The sequence below is a fragment of the Manis javanica genome, chromosome 4, assembly GCF_040802235.1.
Source record: "Manis javanica isolate MJ-LG chromosome 4, MJ_LKY, whole genome shotgun sequence".
In the NCBI taxonomy this organism is placed as follows: domain Eukaryota; kingdom Metazoa; phylum Chordata; class Mammalia; order Pholidota; family Manidae; genus Manis; species Manis javanica.
This window is the reverse complement of record NC_133159.1, coordinates 77,634,824-77,661,637: the sequence shown is the minus strand read 5'-3', so window position 1 is coordinate 77,661,637 and position 26,814 is coordinate 77,634,824. Positions and strand designations below refer to the sequence as shown.

Here is a 26,814-nt window from a genome sequence, read left to right as displayed (position 1 = left end):
CCAAATTGTGCTTTATTAACATGATTCAGGAGAAAAGAATTCTAATAAAAAATTTCAGAGAACTGTGCTGAGCTCTTTCACAATATTGTTAGATCTTCCTGAACTCAAGGAAGGCCCAAGAAAATCTATTATTTCTGTTTATTACTCAATTTGGAGTCTATTGGAAAAAACTTACATGAAAACCTCAGAAGACTATGTGCTGGTTGAGGGATTTATTCCTGAGTGCACTGTGGCTGCTGTTTACTCAGCATGAGGCTGGCTATCCTGAGGCCCTGGGTGTTCGTCCTCCTCCAAAGCCTGTGGCCCTAGAGTAGCAACTTTGGACTTTTAACCCTTTTTCAGACAGTTCCCAGGAAACTTGAGGGAGCTGATAGGAATGCAGATCTCAGAGCCATTAGGGATCATAAACAATATTTTTAAAGTTGGAAATAAAGTCTTTGAACCAATAAATGACTATGATATTTTTTTTTTTTTTGCTGCTTAATTTTTTCAGTCTCATTACACTTTCATTTTAGAAAGTAATTTTGTGCCACAATGTTAAGACTTGTTGAAATATCCCAGTTAAGTTGTAAGTTATCATGAATAATGTTGCATCTAAGAATTATATTGATGTTTTTAAGAATGATTTTCTTTAAAAAGATAAAATTCAAGGTTACTCTAAAAGGTTATTTGCATTTAAATGTATTTGAGTGGGAGAGAGGGTTTGGAATTGCCATTGAAATAATGAAAAGTACAAAGAATTTGTTGCTTGTCATATATGTTTTGCCATCTATGAATATGGTATACCCCTTCATTTGTTTAGGTTTTCTTTTAATTCCTTTCAGCACTGCCTTTATAGTTTTCAGTTTATTGTGAAGACTATAGTGTCTCCTAATAGGAACAGTATTTTCATGTAAAGTAGTTCAACCATTGTGGAAAGCAGTATGGAGGTTTCTCAAAAAACTCAAAATAAAAATACCATTTGACCCAGGAATTCCACTCCTAGGAATTTACCCTAAGAGTGCAGGAGCCCAGTTTGAAAAAGACATATGCACCCCTGTGTTTATTGCAGCACTATTTACAATAGCCAAGAAATGGAAGCAACCTAAGTGTCCATCAGTAGATGAATGGATAAAGAAGATTTGGTACATATACACAATGGAATATTATTCAGCCATAAGAAGAAAATAAATCCTACCATTTACAACAACATGGATGGAGCTAAAGGATATTATGCTCAGTGAAATAAGCCAGGCAGAGAAAGGCAAGTATCAAATGATTTCACTCATCTGTCGTGTATAAGAACAAAGCAAAAACTGAAGGAACAAAACAGCAGCAGACTCACAGAACCCAAGAATGGACTAATAGTTACCGAAAGGAAAGGGACTGGGGAGGATGGGTGGGAAGGGAGGGATAAGGGGGAAAAGGGGGCATTATAATCAGCACACAATGTAGCGGGTGGGGACATGGGAAAGGCAGTATATACAGAGAAGACAAGTAATGATTCTATAGCATCTTACTACACTGATGGACAGTGACTGTAATGGGGTATGTCAGGGGGACTTGATAATGGGTAACTTGATAACTAGTAACCATAATGTTTAAGTAATTGTACATTAATGATACCAAAAAAAATTAGGTTTGAGAACCTCTATTTTAGAGCTATAATTCAGTCTTCTTCACCTATTCTTTATTATTAAGGATGAAAATGAATACTCCCTTTGGCCATCTGGAGAGTGATCTCAGTCACAGGTAACTAAGGCCATTTGCTAAAGTGAGTTATTGCTCTGACTGGCTTTGTTCTAAGCTGTAGGAACTCAGAGCTCAGTGTGGACTGTAAGAAATGAGTTCTTCAGCTGAGGTTCAAACTGGTGTTGCTGAGTAGGGAAGAGCCATAGCACTCTTCACTGTGGTAAAATGAGCATCCTTGTTCCTTTGGACTAGAGGTCAGTGTTAAGGATAGTTTCAGAACCAAAAATTGGAAGTTGTGCCTTTTTTGCCAGGCTCTTGGGTTTTCCCAGCAGATCTTTGCTAGAGCACTGTCATTTGGGACTTACAGCTAAAGGGTTTTGTAGAGATTTTATACTCCAAATGTGAGGAATGTCTAAGGACTTTATCAAAGCCAGCAGTGTCTTTGTTGAACTGTTACACTTCTTTTTAGGAGAAATAATTCTCCACCAGAGTGTCCAGTCTTGATGGAGATGTATTAAAGTTAGAGAGTCAGGATTGTATGGTTGTTGTGACTTCGGACTCTGGATTCAGACACAGGTTCAGATCCAGGCTGATTTGCAGGCTATTTGACCATAGCCTAATGTGTAATGACCATAATATCCTCATATATAAAATAGGAATATCAGTAGTAGCTACTGCACTGTGTTCTTGTGAGGGTTATAAATGAGATAATGCATGTAAACCAGAGGGTCATGTTTATTTTAAATGTAACTATTGAAAATAGTGTTCTTTGAGAATGTTAACATGGCAAGCATGCTTACTTGGTCTTTTAAGGTTCAAGCCTTATTTTTGGCAGGCATATTTTTTGGTGCAAAAATCAGATCTGATACTGAAATACAAGGTTGCAGATAAGACAGACTATCAAAGCCCAGTTTCTTTATGCTACATATGTTCTGCACAAAGTGGTACAGTGGAACTGATGAAGTTGGGAGGAGGTTGTGAATAAGAAGCTCTTTTTTTCTTGTTTTGAAGATTTTATTTGAGTCCCAAGTTTATGACTTTCAGAGTTTCTGTTGCCTTATCTGTGGAATACCATTAATTGTACTTACTCTGTTGATTGTTATGAGAATGAAATATATGTAAAGCGGCCAGCAGTTAATGGTATATAGTAGGTCTCCAAAAGTTAATCTTTACTTGGAGAATCTCTATATTTAGGAAGAGAGAGAGAACAAATTTATGATGAGCAGAACGAGTTTGCTGTTCAGCTGTGTCTCCGAGCAGAGAAAAGGAGATGGCTCAGGTGGCTTTGAAATGGGCTGCTTAACTGATGAAGGGCTAAATCTGGAGCCAGGAAGGAAAAGTTCTTGATCCTCTTGAGGAAATGATTTGGCTTTTCTCTGGAAGTTGGAGGGTAGGCATAAATCATCAAGAAAGGCAGTAGTGGCACTGAGGATTGGGCTCAGTGGAGACAGGAGAACCCAGACATAATTGAGAGAGACCTCCTGTCAGTAATTTTCATCTGTGTGGTTCCTCTGGGCTCAGTCCCACTCTAACCATCCTATTGAAAATAGTCATCCCTCCCACCCTCTGCTATTCCTTCTTATCTTGCTGTACTTTTTTCCTCACAGGAGTTAGTCCCTTAAAACATGTTTGCACTTTCCTTATTGTGTTTATTATTTACCTTCCCCCTAAAACGTAAGCTTTATGGAAGTCAAGTTGGTTTGCTTTTGCTCTGGTGCAGCTTTTCCATATATATGAATATAAATATGGAAAGTACATGAGTTTCCATGTCTTTGTCCCTGCTTGAATGTGACCTTTGAGAGAGAGGGCTGGGGGACTGTTCACTGATAAATGCACAGTCCTCAGCACATAGTGGGTGTTTATCTATTGAATAAATCAATAATTATAACCACTACCCTGTGAAGACAGGGAGAGGGGTCAGTGTCTTTTCGATTTTCTAGGTAAAACAGTGTCCGAGTGATCTATGGTGGCTGGTCAGGTTGTTTTAAAGACTGGATCTACCACTTGCTTTTTGGTAAATATTCTATAAAGCTTAACTGAAGACTCTTTAGAGCTCTATATGTTGGCTAAAATAGTGGTGGTATATTTCATTCAGGAGCCTAAGGTTAAAGGTTAACTCTTCAAACTAGTTGTTCTCAAGGTGTGGTCATGGATCTGAGACCTCTTTAGGAGGTCTGTGGGGTCAGAACTAGTTTTATACTTCTAAGATGTCTTTTTCACTGGGTTAGCATTGCAATGACAGTATAAATGCAATATTGGATAAAACAGCTGGTGCCTTAGCAGGCATCGAGGTAGTGCTTCACAGCCACACCCCAGTTTCAGTTAAGAATGTTCTTGATGAAGCAGTAAAAACCCTTAAATATATGTCTTTCCTCATATTCTGTATGATGAAATGAGAAGTATGCAAGTAGCACTTCTACATTCCAAAGTAGGATGGTTGTCTTGAGGAAAAGCACTGTGCAATTGTTTGAATTGGGAGCTGAACTAGTCTGTTTTCATGGAATACCATTGTACTTGGAAGAATGACTGACAGACAAATGAGGGTATTTGGCAGACATTTTCTGAAAATGAACATAGCCTGTTATTTCACAGAAAACAACTGACAGTATTTGTTGCCAATGATAACATTTTATTTTTCAAACAAAAATTAAAGTTTTGGAAAATGTATATCCATCGCCATTGGCCACGGCAGGTTCTCAAGAGTTAATACTATTTTGATGAGATCAATGGAGATATTAACAAATGTGATTTTTTTGATATCGTAAACAAATACATCAACATTTGGCATATTTACGTAACTCAGTGAACCATTATTTTCCAGATGACCAATACATGATGTTACAAAATCCTGTGGGGATAAAAGATCCCACATCTTGATTGTACAAGACAGAACAATTGATGTTTTTTAAAAATTTTTTATTAAGGTATTATTGATATACACTCTTACAAAGGTTTCTCATGAAAAAACAATGTGGTTACTACATTTACCCATATTATCAAGTCCCCACCCATACCCCAATGCAGTCACTGTCCATCAGTGTAGTAAGATGCCACAGATCCACTATGTGCCTTCTCTGTGCTACACTGTTCTCCCCATGATCCCCCACACCATGTGTACTAAACATAATACCCCCTCAGTCCCCTTCTCCCTCCCTCCCCACCCGGCCTCCCACACCCTACCCCTTTGGTAACCACTAGTTCATTCTTGGAGTCTCTGAGTCTGCTGCTATTTTGTTCCTTCAGTTATGCTTCATTGTTATACTCCACAAATGAGGGAAATCACTTGGCACTTCTCTTTCTCCACCTGGTTTATTTCACTGAGCATAATACCCTCTAGATCCATCCATGTTGTTGCAAATGGTAGGATTTGTTTCTTTCTTATGGCCGAATAGTATTCCATTGTGTATATGTACCACTTATTCTTTATCCATTGATCTACTGATGGACACTTAGGTTGCTTCCATATCTTGGCTATTGTAAATAGTGCTGTGATAAACATAGGGGTGTATATGTCTTCTTGAATCTGAGAACTTGTATTCTTTGGGTATATTCCAAGGAGTGGGATTCCTGGGTCAGATGGTATTTCTATTTTTAGTATTTTGAGGAACCTCCATATTGCTTTCCACAATGGTTGAACTAGCTTACATTCCCACCAGCAATGAGGGTTCCCCTTTCTCCGCATCCTCCCCAGCATTTGTTGTTCTTAGTCTTTTTGATGCTGGCCATCCGTACTGGTGTGAGGTGATATCTCATTGTGGTTTTAATTTGCATTTCCCTGATGATTAGTGATATGGAGCATCTTTACATGTGCCTGTTGGCCATCTGAATTTCTTCTTTGGAGAACTGTCTCTTCATATCCTCTGCCCATTTTTTAATCGGGTTATTCAGCGCAATTGATTTTTCAAAACTATGTTTTGAGATAGTTTCAGACTTACAGAGGAGTTTATAAATAGTAGAGAGAGTTCCCATACACCCTTCACCCAGCTTTACCTTATGATAACATCTTATATAACTATAGGAGAATTATGAAAACTAAGAAATTAATCTTGGTACAGTATTAACTGAAGTATAGAATTGAATTTTACCAATTTTACCCTAATGTCCTTTTTCTGCTCCAGGCCCTAAGTCAGAATCTCACATTACATTTAATTTTCATGTCTGTTTGGTCTCCTCCAATCTGTGACAGTTTTCAGCCTTTCAGTGACCTTGACACCTTTGAAGAGTTTTGGGAAGTGTCCCTCAGTTCGGTGTTTTCTGATGTTCTCTCATGATTGCATTTTTATGCATTATTGGGGAGAATACGCAGAGGTAATGTGCCCTTCTTGGGGCATTAAAATGGGGTTACATTATGTTGATATGTCTTATAACTGGCGATGTTAACCTTTATCACTTGTTAACGTGGTGTCTACCAGAATTTTGTGCTGCAAGGTTACTACTTTCCATTTGTAATTACTTGGTATTTTGGGGAGAGCAGTGGATTTTAATGTAACAAGGTATGAAAAGTTATTTATGTGATTCAGATTCCACATTGCAACTAACCTTTTAGAAATTACTACTTACTTATCAATTTTTACGTATCATATCAAAAAAGAAATAGTCACAAGTATATGAAAAGACGATTCAGATTTAGCTCCCCTTTCCAGCTACATATCTGTGTGAGGCCAGATTTCTTTATATCTTTCAACCAGAACAATGTATCACAGCTAATTGAATGCAGAGGTAGATCTGCAAACCCAGCTGTCTTCTATTAAGCAAGACATTAAAGAGATTTGCAAAAATGTAAAACAATATGCTATTCTCACTAAATTATACTTCATTTCAGAAAATACTTATTTTTCATAAAAGGTAATATTTGCATTAATATGTAATGGGTTTATTGTTGGTTTTAAGTGAATTAATAAGTATTTAAAAAATTTATCAGTTTTTATTTCTGTTGTGGTAAATGTCAGTAGACATAACTCATGTCAACAAAATCTCTGTGGAGTCCTTGGTAATTTTAAAGCATAAAGGAATCCTAAGGCCAAAAAGTTTCAGAGTTGCTGCCTTCTGAATGAAAGAAGAGATATCTTGGGGTAGGGTGGGGGTGATCATGTCTTCTGGCCCAAAAGAAGATTCAATGAAGGACTTGTAGGATTCTGGTCCCTGGGGGACATCACACCCTAGAGTCTCTGTATCAGTTCTGTCACCTGGCAAATGAGGGAGATGGGCCTAAAGATCTTCAGCTTTCAGCTCCCAAAGTTTATGATTCTAAATCACTGTTGCTGTCCGACGCCATCTTGGCGGCATGAGCGTTATGGAGCAATACAGTAACTTCTAGAGGGGAGTGGTATTTACAATAATGATGAAGAAGCACTTAACAAAGTGCTGATGTCTATACTGAAGCAAGCTCAGGTTGCAATATCCACTATATATAATCTTCATGAAGTTAGTTATTTCGGTGCTTGTTTTATAAAAAAAATTGGCTCTTTATACATCGTTAATATTTACATACATAGACTTAAAAAAAAAAAAGGTCAGCTGGAATGTATTAAGAATCCCAAACTTTGGAACTAACATTTTCCTTTTTTAGTCTAAATTGTAAGGAAACTTGCTGGCTTTGGTTTTTAAAAATGAGGAAACAAGGAAAGGGGAAGCCAATAGTATATTGTCATATTAAGTATCCGTTGATACCAGTTTTTAAACAGGATCCTGCATTCCTGGAAAGTGGATTTTGTAATGGAAACTGCCACAGTTGAGGGCCAGTTATGTCATAATCTCCAATTTGGGCATCTCTGATATTTAGCAGAAATATAAATATCTAATGCAGTTTGTGTTTGTTATACTGTCACAGGAAAATTTGTAATTGATTTTGAGCCAGATTCTTCCAGTGTTTAAGCTACTACTTGGAAATAAGACTTGGAATCTGAACTAACTTTTTGAGTGTTTCTAAAATTTAGTAAATTATAGTAAAGTAAATTTAGCATGTATTTGTATCTAGAAAAGAATTTCATGATTATCTTATATCAGAAAAACTTCATTCATCAAATTTCAAAGGCTCCTTAAAGCAGTTAACTATTTTAGATATTTATGTAACCTAATATAAGAGGAAAATGCTTCCCAATTTCCAACAAGAGCATAGAGGTTCATAGCACAGAGGAGAGAACCAGTTGCCTGGATGCAAATCCCAGGTCTGCTGCTAAGTAGCTATGTAACCTCTGTTGGCTTCAGTGTCCTCATCTGTAAAATGGACCTATTATACTAATAGTTTCCATCTCATAAGGTTGTTTTGAAGATTTAATGAGATACCGTGCTTTAAGTGCTCAAAACTTTTGTCTGGTGCTTACCTAACCACTGCTAAACTGTAGCTATTATTATTATTATTATTATTATTATTATTATTATTATTATTTGTGCACTCTTAAAATTATTGCTTAATTAACATGTGGTATATTTTAGGTTGTGTATTTCTTCATGTCATCTGAATTTTTATCTTATTAGCAATATTATCCACAAATAATGTATTAGGGTAAGTTCCATCTGGGAAGATTCTGCATTCACCAGGCAGGTTTTGAGTACTTAAAGCATGGTATCTCATTAAAATCTTCAAAACAACCTAGTGAGATGGAAACTATTAGTTAGGTCCATTTTACAGATGAGGACACTGAAGAAAACAGTTTACACAGTTACTTAGCAGCAGACCTGGGATTTGCATTCAGAGTTCTACATTTGTGGTATGGTGGTATTTTAAGGATCTTTGGAGATTAACTGATCTGACTCAGCCTGATACATAAATCACCTTTCTAATATTCTGTTGACTTGGCCTCTAGCCTTTGCTTGAATTTAAAATATCTTAACTCCTGGGAAATTTTTCCTTATGTTGTGCAATCCACCTGGCTGCAACCTCCACTCCCCTAGTCCTGCCCAGTAAGAGCTACATAGAATTTGGCTAACAAATAACTCATTTGAATGGTGACAGTGAAGTAAATGGATTCTGGACAATTAAGGGTTGTCTGAAAGTGACCAGATGGTGTGTGTCAGAGATGAGGGTGCTCAAATGACTTGGTAAAAGCAGTAAGGGTCCTATTTGTAGATAGAGCAGCCCAGGGTTGGAAACGTGTTTGCACAGATGTTTGTCCCACTGAGCCAGGGGCAGCACTGGGAGCCAGAGTGGAAGCAGCACCTGAGGTCTTTGGGCTCCACTTGTACAAACCACCTCCTGCCTTGTTGTGCCTGTCCTTTTCTGCAGGTGGACCTTCCTTGTGTTTTAGAAACTTGATCTCTCATTTTTTTTATTGTCTGTTTCTCCTTCTACATAGAATGGAAGCTCCATGAAAACAGAGGAGAAACTGCTCATCTTGTTCACTACTGTGTCTCTAGCAGCTGCAAGAACATGGGAAGCAGTATGTGCTCAGAATTTAAATGATGGAATTAAAGACTAAACACTTACTGTGGGGAAATAAATGTCACTTTCACCTGTATTGCATGACCCATTCTTGGGGCCTGAGCTGAAGGAGAACCTGTCAGAGGGTAGGAAATGAGATCGCAGGATAAGTGTCTATTATTTCTATTTGAAACTTTCAAATAATTCAGAAAAAAAGTTTCTTTTCTGTTTTGATATGTGAGGATTTTCTAGAAAGGAAGGAAAGCCTTCTGATTTTACCAGAGGCAGAGGTATACCGTGCTCTGAACATTGGGTTTTTATCAGCCAAGCTGAATGGCAGCTTCAGACTGTAGCCTGGGTGATGTTATATGAGCTTAGCTTTACTTTGAGTGCTAATGAAACAAGTTTGCTAGAAACATGAATGGTAAAAAGCCATCAAAACATTACAGTGCAAGAGAAAAATGTAGTGAAATTTCCAACATACAGTGTCCAAATAGTTCCTTTTTCTGAAGGCTTAAAAATCTTTTCCTTTAGGTAATTTGCAAAGACTATCTTAGGTTGTAGAAAATATAAGTAAAATTAAAATGACATTAGCTGAGATCTTTGAACAGTTAATTAAGGAAATCAGAGCTTCCTTTTTCTTTGGTGTTTGTATCTCTCTTTAATGTGCCAGCAGCAGAGTATTCCATAGAATGAGGATATATATTTAGGTCAGAACTCACTGGTATATTCCTCGGGATATCTTGATTCAGCATTTTCTCTGGGAAGTAAAACCCTTTGATTTTGGAACCGAAAGGCTGTTTCCTCCCCTTACAGGCTGGCCTTGGCTTCGCATTATTAAGCCAGTAAGCCAATAACTTTATGACTTTGAGTGAATTACTTAACATCCTTCTACCTCAGGTTTTTCATCTGTAGAATGGAGACAGTAGTATTGTAACTCAAAGTGGTTTTGAGAAATAAACACAAGTGAATACAAGTGAAGTGCTTTGAAGAGAACCTGGCACATAGTAAATAATACATAATGATAAGGTTATTATCAAATGTGGGCATTTTGAGTGTAATATAGAAGAAAATAGATAAAATAACTGCAGATTTAAAATTCCTATACAAAGGAGCGTTATTTGTCTTTGGGATGAGGATAGTATTTGCAAAGTTCTTTCCCATTCAGGGCAACTTGCTGTGCTTCCATTTACATTTATTTCCCTTTGTGAGGTGTGGAGTTAATTTCGAGGGTGCTCCATTAAACATGAGGTAGGAGTGCTCTGAGGAAAAGCAGTTTAAGTACTGACTAGTTAAAAAAATGAAGGAACTTTGGATTTTCTAAGCTATAACTTAGAATTTTAATTCTGTTGAATTTCTAAGTAAGGGGATGAAGAACTCTTTCATTCTTAGATTCACAGTATTCACTGGCACAATGGAAAGAAATGGATTAAAAATTACAGTTTTGAGGGGCAAAGGTTTTGTTTTGTAATTATCTACATTAATCAAATCCCTTAATTATCACTTTACAGAGAATATAGTAAATTTTGAACATGCTTTTTTTCATGAAATATATTGGCCGTTATATTTAACAGGATCAGGTTTTTTTTAAAAGTAGAGGTAATTAATTGTGAAGTATTTTGATGTTCAGCAGGCAAAGGAAACACATTACTTTGTATAAACAGAGGTTAATGTGGGGACTTTGAAGTCTAAATTACTGAACTATTTGCCTAAGGACAAACTACTTAACTGTTTAGGATTCCTCTGGCCTGTAATAAACAACAGTGGTGGGAATAACACAAAAACATCATATGTGTAAAACATTTGAATCCTGTTTGCAAAGCATGTTTGATCCAAATTTTCAGGTTTACCGTCTAGTTACCTGGATGAACTAGGGAACTTTCATCCCATTTTTCTCTCCTTGTTGAGGTCTAATTGGCTCATGGATTGATAAAGCCAGAAGCATATGTTTCAGGGAAAGGTAAGCCTTAATTTTGTTTCAAATGATCACTTGTAAATAATACATAATGTTTCTCTGGAACTAGCTCTGCGACCAACAAGTATTTATTACTTCCATGTTGTTCCCAGGAAGTGAGTCTGAAAGACCTTAAGTGAGGTTGATGTTCAGTTCTGTTCTCTAGCTTCCTGGAGCCCCAGCCAGGTGACTTGGTGTTGTAAGAGCCAAGAGGACTTGCCTTAGAGAGTTGCTTCTTTTTTTCAGCTGTTTTTCTTTGAAAGCACCAACCATGAGGACAGAGACTCTGCTTTGCAGAGTAAAGACAATCATCACTGATTGTAGCCATTGGACAACCACTAGGGAGGTGTCGAGGGGCACACGTGTTTCCACATGCAGGTCATGCCTCACGTCTGGTCTTCCTTGTGTTACTAGTCTAGCTGATCTTGTGGCATTTGTACAGGGTTACTTCAGCAAGGTGGAAACACAACAGTGATGGTCTCTAACTTAGAAAGATCTCTGGGACTCTGGTGCTGAAGTTTTTTGTACGTGTGTGTCAGGAAAGAAGTATAATGTATTCCCTGCCATGGGGATGGGAAGAAGGTGTCCCACCTTTGTGGGGAAGGGAGAAAGCATCTGATTGGCACACAGGGTTCAGAAGTGGCAGAGGCCCAAACCCACACTCACTGTGCCTTTTCACTGAGCTCTGGCCCCGCCTCCCTCACGCTGTGGGGACTATGGAAGCTGCAGGAGGAAGTCATGCTCCTTGCGCCCTTTGCTGTCCTGTGCCCCTGGGCTGAGGTCTGTCAGGTGGGTCTGGGCCCCAGCTGAAATCACATTCGTACTGAGCAGCTTGCTTAGCAGTTCCTCCTCAGGGCCTCTCCTCCTGTATGAAGTACTGGCTGGCATGACTGCAGCTCCTGTTGACCTACTGTTCGCAGAGGCATAGGAACAGATAGTGCCAGACTGCAGAACCCAAGGAAAGCTCTGGGTGATCTTTGCTATTGAGCAGCTGCTCCTTGTACCAGTCACTGTGGCAACTGGGCTGTGTTTATGAAAATGAACAAGGACCTCAAGCCTGCGGCATCCACACCATGGACAGAGCTCCCCCTGGAACTACATTGCTTGCCAGATTGCTAGGGCTAAACCCAAACAAAGATGTGCCAAACACAAGTAGCTGGGGAGTGTTCCACTCTGGGTGCACGCACTTTGGCCTGACTGCCTGAGCACCCTCCTTCCCCCAGCAGGACCAGGCCAGGGTGCGCTTATCGTGGTCATGTCAGAGACTGAAGCAGAGACTCCAGTTACTTGCGTGGGCAGTTTTCTGAGCACACTGCTTCATTGCCCAGGCCTGGCCTCTGGCTGTGGGGTTAGAAGGAAGCAGTTTAGTACCAAAGATCTGCCTTTCTGAAAATCTTACTTATAGGTCCTGCCTTTATGTAAACTGTGAATCTGTTTTTAGGTCTGCACCTTTAGAATGGACCCTTGTTTGCAACAACTGGATTTGGAATTTCCTTGGGTCCTTTGTGGTCCTTGTTTTCACAGAGATGGTCCTTTATGTCTGAAGCACGCTTGGTAGTTATAACTCCCCATGGGAAAATGGGGAGCCAATGACATCTATGAGCACATGAGCTTCCTTCGAGGGAACTGCTATGTTTTGGTGCTTCTGGCATTCTTAGGTTCTATGATTCCATGGCTGGACCCTTCTAGCACAAGTGTCCTTTGGCCTCACTCAGATGCTCACTGGGGCACTACACTGAGGTGCAGTTTGGTAAAAGTATAGTCTACATCAAATACTTGCAAAATTTTGGAGTTGGAAGGGCCCATAGAAATCATCAAACCACACTCCTTCCCTATGTTAAAGATGGGTAAGCCAAGGCTAAAGGTTGCTTGGCTAGTCTGGCGGAGCCAGAGCCAGTGCACAGTCTTCCGACACCATTCTGGAGCTTCGCTCCCTGTCCTGTGCCTTGTCCCTGTGAGTATGCTTGGGCTCTGGCCACAGTGTCCCGGTGCTGGAGGGAGAGCTGAGCATATTGAAAGGCTGGTATCAGTGCCAACAGAATAGAGATGCTCACAAACGTGACATCTGTTCAGAGAGAGAAGGACTCCTTCACATCCATTTAAGTTAGCCTTAGCTTTAAGTTTAAAACATCCATTCACTGTGTTGAAGGGGCCTTGAGGTCCCCTACCTGCTCTTCTTGATCAGTTAGATGTCAAGGGTTTGGGGCATAAGGAGGCCTGGGGACCTGGGGTGGGGGTGCTGCTGGTTGTAGCTGCAGTGAAAAGAACCATGGCTTAAACCAGAGCTCCTTCCTGGAAGACTTGGCCTGCCTCTGCCTCGGCAGTCCTTCACTCCCTAACTTCAGTGGTGTGTCCTGGGATTGGAACAGCTGCTGCCCCTCGTGCAGGTGAGCCATCCAGAGGGACTCTTCACTGTGGGGGAGGGAGTGGAGCTAAGTTCACTTCTCCTACTTCAGGACCCAGGCCTGTGCAGTGACTGGTATGGCCGCCACTGTTTGCTCACGATAATTCATTCTGAATGCTCTTGTTGGTAAACCAAACCAAATCAGTGGTAGTTTTCCTTTAACTGAGGATTTAAGTTAAAGTATAACCACAAATATCTAGTTGGTTTCCATTTATTTCAATGCTGAGCAATTGTACACTGGGCTATGGACTTGATACTTCCATCCTGTCTTGACTGAAATACCTGTACAAAATGTGAGTTTGCCACTTGGTAAACTCTTTTTCCTCTGGCTGGTTAATGTAGCTAAAATGTTGATGGGGTTGCTTGGTTATGTTTGAGAGTTTATGGGTCTGAATACTAGTACAGGTGAATCCTGTGCTTCACTCTGAGTAATTGTAATAAGAGCAGGAAGTAAACTTTCCTGGGTTTATTTTACAAGTCTCATGACATTCAGATTCTCTTGGGGAAGGGCTGAGGATGACGGTGGTTAGAGTATGTCCTGAGTGGATGGCATCAGGCTTTGAGAAACAGATCTCAGGGTCATCTGAAAGACCAGTACCTTGAACTAGATGTAGCCATTAGCCAAAACGAAGTTCTGGACAGTCTGAAGCTGAACAAGTTTCCCTGGTATCCATTCACAGTTAGGCAATGAGGTTATTAGCAAGTTGGCTGGGAGTCGATGTCTGCACTGTTCATAACTTACTTGTATTCTGGAAGGGGGTCAGAGAAACTGAAGAGATTTATTCATTCAGTGAGCAGTGAGTAACAACAGCCTTAGCTGCAAAACCAGCTCCTTTCAGCTTGTTGGTGACATGGGCTGTTATTGTTGTCAACAGATTGGTTTGAAAGTGGACCTGGTGGAGTTAGGGCTTTGTTCCTCTCTGTTCAACACTCAGATGTTTTCTCCTATTTTCCTGTAGTAATTCAGTAAACATTTATCAGGTGCCTACTTTATGCCAGAGACCATATTATCACAACCAGTAACTTAGCTAATAAATGATCTCATGTAGCAGGCATACAAAGATGCCTTAAGAAGAGGGGATAATTGGGATCTTCTGTGTTTCTCCTGCTCATCCTTTGGTGCCTTCACACCAAGGAAAGGAAATGGAAGTCAGCTTAAATTTGTTTACTTTGGTAACAGCAGTCTTAGAAAAGGTTTGGAGAAGGAAATTGAAACTATTGAGAAAGGAGGTTTGGGGATTATTTCTGGAGTTTTCTTACTCCTTCTAGCCTAGGGACTGTGTCTCAGTTACCACTGATAATGGATCCTTTTTATGTTTAACTGGCTTGTCAGTAAGTCAGTGACACATGCTGAGAATAGAAACCAGCACCACTGCGTGCTGTAATCGCCAGTCCCTACATGCCCCACTGGTTCTGTTGTTATGATTGTTGCTACGATGCTTAACATCAAAGGCCAGCCATTTGCCTGGCGCTTTACACCACACCTACAGGGTCCTGCCCCAAGCAGTTATCTTCCCTAGAATCCCAGGACCTTTTCCACATCGGCACCGCAGGAAGTGGTAGAGAGGAAGCGACAGGAACCTTCCCTTGGTAAACGTGGTCCTTGCTTGAATCAATAAAGGGAGCTGTGTTCCATCTGTTTTAATGGGGAAGGCCTTTATTTAGGTAAATGTGGGGTGTTTTTTCTGTTAAATTCTGCTTTTTAAAATATTTAGGGTTGAGTGTAACAAGAGCAGACTAAGAACTCTATCCACTATTTACTGTTCTTTCAGAATTGTGTGACTTGCAACAGTTGACTACATACTAGGCTCTGAGGGAGGAAACGAAACAGAGATTTAGTCTCTAGTCTCTGCTCTGTAGGTGCTTCCTGACCAGTGAGGGAAGAGAAAACATCAGGTGGCAATGTCAGGAGCTTTTGAACTTAATGGTGGACAGGAAAATGGAAGCTTGACTAATTTCATTCAATTCTTAGGTTATTTTGTCTCCCCACTTTCTGGCCATATAGCCATCTTAACTGAAGATGGGTCTGCTGATAGAGATGAAGAACAGAGAGTCTATGGGAATTCAGAGAGAGAGGATTTTCAATGGGGAGGATTTGGGAAAGTTAATAAGGAAGGTACAACTTCAAATGAGCCCCGAAAGATGGATTTTGATATGCAGAGATATTGTTATACACTGGCGCTAAAGGGGTTTGACTTGACTTCTGACCTTGAAGACTGTGAGGAGGCTGGAAAAGGAAGGCTGAGTCTGGGAAAGTCACAGTAAGATTCTCTATTTTGTAATGCTTTGCTATTCCCAACCTACCACAGGCATGGGAAGATATTAAAAATGTGTTCCATCTGGCAGTAGAAGAATATGAATATGTTTGTCTGTCTGTCTGTCTATTATCTCTCCAAACTCTAAGTCCTCTAGACTGGAGAAAGGAAGCTTCTCTTATCTTCCTACTCTGTGATGTGGGAACAGTCACACAAGTCACATCATTGCCAAGGTCCCACTTAGGAGACTGCTTGATCTCGTTGGGACCAGCCACCTGACGGCACTTTACAGAGTGTGCTTGCTCACTTTTCTTCTTTACTACATGTTCATAAAATATTAGGGCTGGAAGCTTTCAAAATAGTGAAACAATAGGCTTTGTTTTTCAGATCAGAATTGATCTTGAGACGCAAAGTGTCGCCTGGTTAATACTAACAATGATAAAAGCGAACATATGTTGAGCACTTAGTATGTGTCATGTAATCCCTGTGACAGCCTTGCAAATGAGAAAACTGAGGTAAAGTCTTATGCGGTACATGGCAGAACTAGGAGTCAAAGGAAGGTCTTCTCAGTACAGCAACCTCCAAGCCCAGGTGAGACCCCAGGTGTGCAGGGGCACACAACCACAGAGAAGGAGGAAGGTAGGCCAAAGTCCTCAAGGGCAGGCCAGGCTGTTGTCATGTGGGTGAGTAGATCAGGGTTCTCTGCCAACTAGAGAGACGCTAGGGTGGTTGCTTTTTTGAACTACCTTCTGGTGCTGTCTCCAAATAAGACATCCACAGCAGAAAACTAATCAACCAGTACTGGCTTTAATCAGAATTCCTTGTATAATAAATTAAGGTACATGTTTTTAATTTGTTATTCTACAAATAAAGCTTATACAAGTTATACTTAAACTACATTTGCATGGTAAGAGTTCAGAAATGTGGAAAGAGCAAAGTCACAGTGGGAACTGACCCCACTTGAGGGCCACCGCCTCCTTTAGGTAAGAACTATTTGCAGTTAGAATTATGTATTCAGTCCTGTTTCTATGCACTTAGGTACATACACACATAGCTTTAGGGAGCTAATAAATTGTATCATTCTTTATGTATTTTTCTGCAATTTTTAAAAAAGCTAAACAATATGTCATTAAAATATTTGTCAGTATGAATAGCACTGTTTTAACTGCAGTGTATTATATTTCATGGTACAGATGGGCCCTTATTAATATTTAGGTTATTTCTAGTATTTCAGTGTTGTAAATACTATTGCAGTTAACACCGGTGAGTGTAACACTAATACCTTTACAGTTATGCTGTGAAGTTACAGTGTAATATGGTTGGTGTATTTACAGTGGTACCAATTACAATGTGGTATAATTACAATTATGGTATTATGCCTTTACAGAGATGTTGGGTACTTCAGTTGCTACCCAAAGCTAGTTGAGAAGATTGCAAAAGGTTCAAAATGTTCCTATTGGCCTTTATTATTGAATGATTATACCCTCTAAAAAGTGTTAATTGAGCATTATGATTGCTTTCTATGTGAAAGGTTAGTAAATACTTAATATGTGTTGTGTACTTTCTTATGTATTATCTCATTTAAATCTTTTAACAGTCCCATGAAAAATGTGCTATTATGCACCATTTATCTGAAACTAAGACTGAAAAGATTGTGACTTGCATTAAGTGACATGGTTTCTGAGAAGCCAGTTCAAAAACTGAATGTTTGTCTTCTGATTACCAATTCAGTATCTCTTTCCCCATTGTTCTAAAGCTGGTCTGTTCTCTTCTTAAGGACTCTAAGGAGAGAAATTATAGAAGGTAAATAAAATGTCTTTGAAGTAATGGAATTGTAGCATGAATGGGGAAAGGGAGAGCAGGTCTCCTCTAGACTGAGGGCTGGGAGTTGGGAGGCTCCTACCCCTGTCCTCAGGCCTAGAGGTGTGGTGCATGACTGCAGGAGGCTGTGGTATAGTGGCTGTGCTGAGAGCCCTTGGTGCCCTGACAGCAATGTCCTGCCATTGTAAGCTGTAGATTTAGTATCATGCAAAGAAAAATAAATCACCACCAGGAAAGGCTGGATGTTCAGATGCAGCTGACTCCTGGAGTCTCTCTTTCCCACCAGGGGAACAGCTCTCAGTGGATGAATTGTCTCAGCTTCCTTTGAGTTTTGATTTCTATGTGGATCAAAGGGTTATTTTCAGCCTGTGGGATGGCTGAACTCTTTGAGAAGTGGCCCAGTGGAGTGGGGTGATGGTAAGGATTAAGGGCTGTTTCAAGCTCTTCCTGGCCCCTGTATTTGTAGGCCCCTAAACTATGTGTGAGCAGCCTTTCCTCTCAGAGGCAGAATTTAAACAATTTGTAAAGGGGAATCAGTTCTATTCTCTGGCAAAATGATCTGTGTCCATGCATCATAGGAGGATCCAGTCGGCAGTAAAATAATCTAAAATAATCAAGGGTTTAAAAATCAGTCATCAAGTGTATTTGAGGAAGAAATCTAAGAAAAATCTAAAAACAAAACACAAACCCATTATAGAGTAATGGTGTTCTTATAAGGAATATGTCAGCATTTTTAACAGGTGTGTGCTTATTTAAAAGTCAAAAGCACAAATGTAGTCAATGTTTACATTAAACCTCCCACTTCTAAAACACACACGCAAAAAGGTCCCACTTGTGTATGTGTAATTACATCTCTGAATTTTCCCTTGGTCCCCTTTTTTCCCTCCTCCCCCAAACTCGTATTTTGGTTACCTCCCCAAAGGTACATGAGATATATGAGGTAACATACTCGGTCCACTCACACCTCTCTTGAGTAGTATCGAAATCGTAATGTTTTGAAACACCAGGGACACAGGTCTGCTGGGAATCCTGAATGCCGGTTTCCAGCCGCAACTGTGCTGGAAGGAAAACAGAAAACAATGAGGCATGTGCAGAGTCAGCTTTTTGTGTCTCAGCTCAGCAGTTTTCCTGCTGTCCTAAACTTTCCTTAAAAAAAAAAAAAAAAAACTCAGGGAAAAGAGGAAATGAGCCAGTTAAAAAAAAATTAATAGTAAAGAGTGAAAATATAAAATAGCAGCTAGGGCTGTGGGGACACTTAGGAAAAAATAAAAACACTGGTAAGAAATCTCATTGTACTTTGATCGTAAGGACTCTCATGTGTGTGTGTAGCACAGTGCACATGGCACCACACGTGAGTGCCAACTTAGCCGTGGGTTTTTGTGGTAGTATGGCACCAGCTCTATTTGGTTGTCATGAAGCATGGGTTTTACTATTGTTTCTGCTGCCCACTTGCTGTGGAGCCTTGGAAATGTCACTTTATTTAGAGTAAATAATTTCATTTAACAAATATTTGTTGAGTGTTTATTATGTGCAAGGCCCTATTGAGGTGCTGTGGAGGACTGATAAGAAGATGCTTTCTCTGACTTTAAGGTGCTCTGATGCTGGGAGAATCAAGAAGATAGTGCTCAGCTCTGCAGCTTGCTGCTGAGGTGTGTGCCCATCAGGGACAGAGCCAGCCCTGCTGCAGGGGTCAGAGGGAAAGGGAGAGGTATGTCTAGCTGGCAGAGGCTTCAGAGAGCATGTGAGGACCACACGGTGGCCTTTAAAGGCCCGTGGGCTTGCAGCACTTAGAGACCAGGAGTGAAGATCAGGTGCTGGAGCTGGGGAAGTTCCAGGCCTGTGGGTGACCAGGCCCTGGAAGAAAGCAGGGCTCTGCTGTGGTAGGTGTTCACTGCCTTCAGTTTCTCTGGGCCTCAGTGTTCTCATCTGCAGAAAAGACAGCTGAGATTTCCTTTTGTTTCAACGTGCCAAAGAAAGAAAGAAAGAGAATATTATGTTTGCGGGGTAGGCATGAGAATTGCGAAGGGTCTTCCTGCTTGAAAACAATTAAGTTTTTAGCCCTTTATGAAAAGTAGACATCAAGAAGCTTTCCTTTTTTTTTTCTTTTCCCCTTTCTTATTTTCCTCTTTTAGCCCCATTATCACTAAGATACTATTTACTGAAGGAAGGACTTGTGGGAACTTATTGGTAAATAGGAAAAGAACCAACTAGGTAGTTATGTCAAGTCTTTTTCATGAGTCGTGCAGGAATCCCAATTTACATACTGTAGTTTAAATTGAAAGCTTTGTTAGTGAAGTATTAATTCAGACATTTGTATTTATATCTATAAAAGGAGAAAAGCTAAGACAGAGGGAGATGGGAACATCAAGTATATTCACATTTTTTCCCCATTACCATTAGCATCCTTCAGAAAGTTCTGATGAAAACTGAAGGCCCTTTCCAGTTCTTGGTGTACTTGCCTCAGTGGACCAAGTCAAGGCTGAGCTGGGGGCCACCTTCCAGAAAGCACAGACTTCCTTTCTGATTGGAAATAATCTGTTTTTTGTTTGACCTTTAGAATATTCATGGCCTTGCTAGAGCACATGGGCCAATATTTGTCCTGGCAAGGCCAGGACAGTGTAAGATTGGTGTCCACGGAGAGTGCTTCACAAGCAGTTAAAAGTAGTGGGGGGAAGGTGACTATAGTTATGCAGATGTTTGCATCCTTTCCGGCTTAACAATCAAGGGGGTGATTTCTAACAGGTGGCATTTGAAAACAAACACTGTTGCAGTTCCTATTTGTCTAAACCTTTGAGAACTTTGCCACATTCAGGGTGTTCTTTTGCAAGTAATCTTGTCATGAAGAGGGGATTACATCTCATTTATTACACTGTGCTAATACCTGTAGTCTTCTCCTAGAGAATGTTAGATACAGACATAGGAATGCACAATTTCCATGTCTTTTGAACAATGTGTTCTTTATGATGCTTTGTAAAAATACTGTCAGATGGCTAGGGATTTGCATTAACATACTAAGCTAGCTGGGGTTAGGCCCCATGGTAGCTTTTTTTAATCAGGCCAGAGCCAGAGTCCAAAGCCTAAGGTAGAGTTAAAAGCTACTGATCTTATTTCAGAGAAAATACATAACTGGAGTTCTTGTTCTGTGCTGGGTTCTCGGGTTCTTAGTGAGGGCAGTAATTATCGCAACTTAGGGCCACAGTTGGGTGCTGTCAGACATGTAGTTGCAGAGGTGATAAATGGTAAGGTCCTCAGAGGTTAGATGAATTCATATGTGGTGACTTGAAAATGTTTTCTTCAATAAGAATATTCATTATACGGGAGTAATGGAAAATAATCAGATCCTTGTATAATTTAAATCCTGTATTAATTTAGGGGAAGAAAGCAAAATCAGTATTTTTATTCTGCTTATGTAAAGGGATATAAAAGAATGCATGTAATTAAATTTCTTAATGCTTCATTTCACTTTGATGTGCTCCCACTAGGTAAAGCTATACTTAAATGTTAAAGTTTATATGTGACTGTAAAGTTTCAGCCGAGTCCCATAGATGGGAACCACAGTCTCCAGTGATTTTCAAAATACAGTCCCTGAACGATGAGGAGACCGTAGGACTGAAACAGGTGGTGTGCTCTATTTAACTGGATATTTGGGGGGCCAGGAAGAATCCGACACAGTCTAATCACTGTCAGGAGTGATTCTGACAGCCCATTTTGCTGGCTGTTAGTTGTATGTATGTTTGTCGTTCAGTTGCTCAATTAAACAAGGGAAATGTCTGATAAAAAAAGAACAGATATAAAAGAATATGAGTGAAGCTCAAGAGTTAGGTATGAAAAATAATTGAGAAAAATGAGTAGAAAGAAAGAAAAATAGATGTTTTGATAATCTTTGTCAAATGTTTTCTCAAAGATCAGTTGCAGATTTAAAGTCTCATGTGGATGTAGGCTCTTGCCCACAGGAGCTTCCCAATAGGAATTCAGCCTTGAGTTGAACCTTGAGATACGTTCTTTTCTTTTCTTCTTTTAATTACTAAGCAACCAATTTGTTGTAGTTTGTTGATTTATTTTCTCCTCTTACTCCTTCTATTGCATGAGTGCTGTTTATTCTGGAATGCTGGGCATCCACATGTAGAATTAGGATTTGCCTGCCACTGTTCTAACCAGGAATGGAGAAAATCTGACCCGATATTTCAATTCATAAGTTTAAGTGGGCTCAGAGGGGTTCTAATCCACAGTTACTTGCTCGAAGTTCCAATCTCTAAAGTCCCCATCTCTTTACATAAGCAATACACCAGTTCTCACAGTGGACACTCTCCACTCTGTCCTTTCTTGGCCTTCTTTCTTCAGGTGTTGAGGAAGGGTCTGATCAGAGCCAGCTTCTTTCCTCTTCAGTGGACTTTATAACAAAGCATTAAAGTCCATACTTTTTGTTAGGCAAATCCAGTTTATGAATTCTTTTATAGGTATCTCACTTTTAGACTTAGAGAATTCTTTGCTGTCCATTACTTTAGGTCATTTTAGCGTGGTAGGTAGTATCAGCCCCTGTTTACGGGGATGGAACTAAGTGAAGTGGCCCAGTCAGGCAGCTGGTTAGTGGCAGAGCTGAGAGGCGAGCCCAGGTCTTCTGACTTTTAAGCTCAGCCTTCTTTCTTCTGTGTTCCTAAGATCTGTTATGCCATGTTGTGAACTTCTTTTTGGAGGGGGAAGAAAAGAATGGTGAAGAGAAAGGAGGTTCTTTCTATTGATTCCCTTATATAGTTATTGGTAATATCTTTATAGTCGTATAAAGATTCCTGATTTAATAAAAAGAACACAAACTTCCAAATGCGTGATCTCATTTGTTTTCCCAACAATCCTGGGGATTAGGTAGGACAAGTATTATCCCTATTTTAAAGATGAGAAAACCGAGGCCCCGGGAAGTGGTGTATTATTAGTGGAATTGGAACCATAGCTCAGATGGGGTTGGACCAAGACTAAAGTAAATGAGATTTAAGGTGGGCTTTTCCTTTCTGTAAAATATATGGAGCCCCTATTGGGTGTCAGCTGCTGTGTTAGATGTTGTAGATTCAGAAAAACCTCTTTTTAAAATTGATCAGGATAGTAAAGTTTGGGAGGCTATGGGAGTGAACTTTGTTTAAGGAGATCATTTTTTTAGTGTGGAGGAGGTGGTGAATTTGGAAGACGTTATGTTATAAAACTGCAGCCAGAAACATGTTTACTTTTTTGAGGGCCTGTTTTATTTGCTGGTTTATTCACTCCTATGTGTTAGGATAGAAAAATAAATATAGTTCTGTTTTGGCTCCCTGAAATAGTTTTTATATTTTCTGGAATTTCCTCACTTATTGTCTTTAATATTCCAAAGTTTTATTATGACTCATTTTGGCCCTACAATAATAGAAGTAGTAGGTGTAGGCCTGTTTGAAGGGGCTTGTAAAGTAATTTGGGAGAAAAATATTTTTGAAGCCTGTAAATGTTAATTTTTTTCTTTGTCTTAAGATTGTTTTACGGGTGTCAGTTCTGCATATATTTCAGATGGGAGAGGATGAAAATTTAGGAGTTAAAAGAGCATGGCTTAATATTTTTTTTCTTTGGCTCAAATACCTAGTTTTACCATAAACTACTGAAAGTTTCCTGTTCTTGTTTGATAAAAAAGTGCACTTCCATTCATTGTTTCCATGCAACTTCCTATACTTTTTACAGTAAAAAAAGTTGAAATCTAGGATAAATTATGAGTTATCTCTGGGGCAAAGAAACTCTATTTCATCTCAGAAAAGAGCTCAAGAGAGTGTCTCCTTGAGCCTGGGAAACTGCAGTGGTCCTCAGTCTGTGCCCTTCCTTCCACGACTGTGGTTGGCAGGATGCAGTCTGACCCTTACTTCTAGGCTAACATGAGAAGGCAGGGAAGACTCCACATCATGACTTGGTTTTAGAAAGCTGCAGAGGGGGTCACTGTACTGTAGAGAGGCTCTTGAGGCTCTTGTTTTCTATGTGAAATGTCACTGTCTGGCATCCGGCCCATCTTGCATTGTGTGGTCCTCATTAGATCATCTGCACTTACCTGGTTCAGGGGCCACTGGTAGGAGGGTCTGCTCTCCATGATGGTGTCTGCTAGCACTCATGGGAGAGTGACGATGGAAAGCAATGGTGGTGACACATCTTATTGAAGAACTATGGTGGAAGAATGTGCAAGTGATGCTAAGATCATAATTAATCTGGCACTTGCAGGTTAAATATCTCTTCATCCTGAATAGAGACACAGGGGCAGGAGAGATACCATGAGCCTTTTATACATGCACACCTGAGACCTAGTCATGTATTTACTTGCTTCTCTTCTTGAAAAGATAACATTTCTAAAAATGCCTGAAGCCCTAGAGCAATAGGATAGTATGGCTTTTCACACAGTTTGTGTGTGAACTAAATTCCCAAAAGTTTACCCTTCTTAGGTATAGGCTTCACCTTCTTGGATGACTTGCCATTCAAATTAGATTAGTATGGACAGTATTGCTAATACTGTTGCTAATATTGTCACAACTATTGCTGTACAGTGGCAGTTTTACAGCAGGTTTGTGCATCTGGAGCCCATGAAGACAGCCAAAATATGTGGTGAGGTACAAGGAAAATAGCTGCCAAAGTCCATCTAGGTCCATAGGTGGGATGGCCCTCATGTGGAACTTGTTGGCTTTGAAGGGAGTGTAAAAGATAGCACGTGATGGGTTTGAGGCAGAGACACAGGCCTGTGTCCAGGGTTGAAAAAAGGAAGTATAGAAAGTACAGGCAGAACTATAAGACAGACTATAGGACCATTTGAAGTAGTGGTAAAAATCAAAGTACTGTACCAAGTTCAATGACTTGTAATTAGCACTCATGATGATGCTCCTAAGTCCTCAAAAAAACTTAAAAAGTGATATTCATGATGCTTAAAATATTGAAGACAGCCAGGAAGTCATTATGCATGTAGTATGTTTTAGTTAGAGTTTCCTTAAAAATGACTAAAGTCTCTTTCTTGAAAGAAGTCAAGCCTTAGTTATGGGGAAGATTTGCTTAGATGAGATATCTCAGTACCAGTTGAATAAGTGAGGCATTTGTTGTGAGGTGGTAAGTTGGTTCTCTGGACCAGATGAAGGAAGGCTGGGAGGAAGGGAGTCTGAGGCAAAATGCTGAGCAGAGGAATTAATTACTCCTTTAAATAATGGATTAGTGTAGCTGTGGTACATTTTTCTGTGAAAATCTTGAAACAAAGCCCTTTTTGTTTTAGGAATTGGCATGCAAAGGGTTTTATTCTCAAATCGACCATTTCAAAGTATTAGAGCTGGTCTCCGTGTGAGAAAAGGTGAATTCTCTCTGGCAGAGTGGTTTCCCAAGGTACACTTGGGAGGAGAAGAGAGGAGCTAGTTGATCCAGAGTGGAAAAACACTGAAGAAAAGCTTTTCCCAAAATAATACACAGATTTCAGAAAAACTGGAATTGCTTTGATTGAATATGACAAACTTAAAAAAAAGAGTTGAGCTTTGAAATGTCATATGCCACATCTGTTTTGAAAGATTGCTTTGTCAAATACAGATGTGTGTTTATAGTACTTTACTGTGTGTGAGGTTTTGTAATGAGTAGGCTCAGTAGATGTGTTTTGGAACAGGTATGTCACGTTATCCCAGTTTTAAGTTTTTTAGGAAGAATTTATTAAACAACTGTATAATAATTTGTCTTTAGATTGAACACAATTTGATTAAATCAAATCCCCTTACCTTCAATCCTTTAATTAAACTGAACTGATATCTCTGTTTAGATTTTATTCTCTCAGGAGTTTGTTGATCAAGCATGGCAAAATCCAAAATTTTTGACTTATTACATAGCATTTTTAAAAACTGAGATCACAAAATCCCCAAGTGCCTTTAGCAAACTAATGCCACTTTATTTTTTGCCTTCATACCTACATTAATGCAAATTATTCATTTAAATAGTTAAAATAAAATCTTCCAATTCTAGAATAGGAGTTTTGTGCATACTATAGAGGATTGCTTGGAACCCTGAGTGAAATTCACTGTAGAGTGTATTTCCTGTATTTTTAATGAGGTCATATAAGGAAAGTTATGCACTAATGCTTTTTTGTAAAATGACTTGAAATCACTGTTCTCTTGCATTAATATAAGCCTCTAAAGTTCAGACCTAGGAAAATTTTCTTCTTACTCAGCTGATTTGTTTCCTTTTTATGGGATCTTGTAAGCATCACATTTTCTCTTTTACCTTGGCTGCTGGGAAACTCAGAGCTTGGTTTGGTGCTCAAATGTAGTAGTTTACTTTAGCTATGTTCTGTGATAAGATTTCTTTTTTGTCATAGCCATGTTTTAATTCATTGGCAGCTGAAGTGGATTTTCTGGGCCTGTTTTTTGTTTATTTTTTTGTTATGAGGCTCTGAATTTCCTTTCTAGAAGTGTATAAATAATAAAGGAACATATATAGCATGACATTTTGGTTGGGTCAGCAATTTCCTAGGAGTAGAACCCCCTAAAACTGGGATGCTTTGCACCTAGAAGCCATGGCTGAACTTTGCCTGAATATCAGGAAGGATTGGAAGGAAAGGCCTTGTCACCAACTACTTCATTAGAGGTCTCTTAAATCCTCAGGCTGACCGTAAGGGCATTCAACTATATGGAGCCAAAGTTCCTTTAAACTTTAACACTCTGTGATTCATAACATTAAAGGAGACTGGGATGAGTTAAAAATTATCTTTTTTTTTAGAACACATTCCATAGTTGGAGAGATGGTAATAATAATTATAGTTATATGATTATAAAAATGAATTAATCTTAAGAACAGTCTGAGGGGCAGACACTATTGTTATTTCCATTGTAGATGAAGAATTAGACACGGGTTCCAGAGCTAAAATGAGGTGAGGCTGAGATAGAAACTTAGGAGCCTGGCTCCATGGTCACATATAGTCAGGGTTTTGGTTGTTTTGAGGAATTCATCTCTCAACAAGTCTTTGTGAACACCTGCCACATTCTAGGCCCTGAGCCAAGCACCAGGACAGATACGAGGATAGGCAAAAGGAGCATGGTCATTGTCTTCATGGGGCTGCCAGCTAAGTAGAAGACACACAAACACATGCACAAATAGATGTAACAATAGACTTGTAACTAAAAGCTCATAAGGTTGTAAAAGTAAAGTATAATAGGTATAATAGGCTTATGGGATTTCTGCATTGTATCAGGCACAAAACTGTGCTTCTGAGGCAGGGCTACTTAGCTGGGCACAATCTTCTCTTTCCAAGGCCCAGTGTTCCATGGTCTACCCTAAGTAGTCCTGTCAGCGGCAGTGCTTGATTGGCCCATAACTGCTGCAAACTCTGGAATCACCA

At 39.6% G+C, this 26,814-nt stretch overlaps 1 protein-coding gene across 4 annotated transcripts in view; it reads left to right on the top strand.

Moving 5' to 3' along the window:
• TGFBR3 (transforming growth factor beta receptor 3) overlaps positions 1 to 26,814 on the top strand; it is a 184,828-nt gene that overhangs the window by 39,028 nt on the left and 118,986 nt on the right. For 2 of the 4 annotated variants that reach the window (XM_073234265.1, XM_073234266.1), the window contains one exon: positions 8,967 to 9,050. The exons of the other annotated variants lie outside the window; for them this stretch is intronic. In XM_073234265.1, the coding sequence (XP_073090366.1) occupies positions 8,967 to 9,050 (84 nt within the window). The remainder of the gene's footprint in view (positions 1 to 8,966; positions 9,051 to 26,814) is intronic. 4 annotated transcript variants of the gene reach the window in all.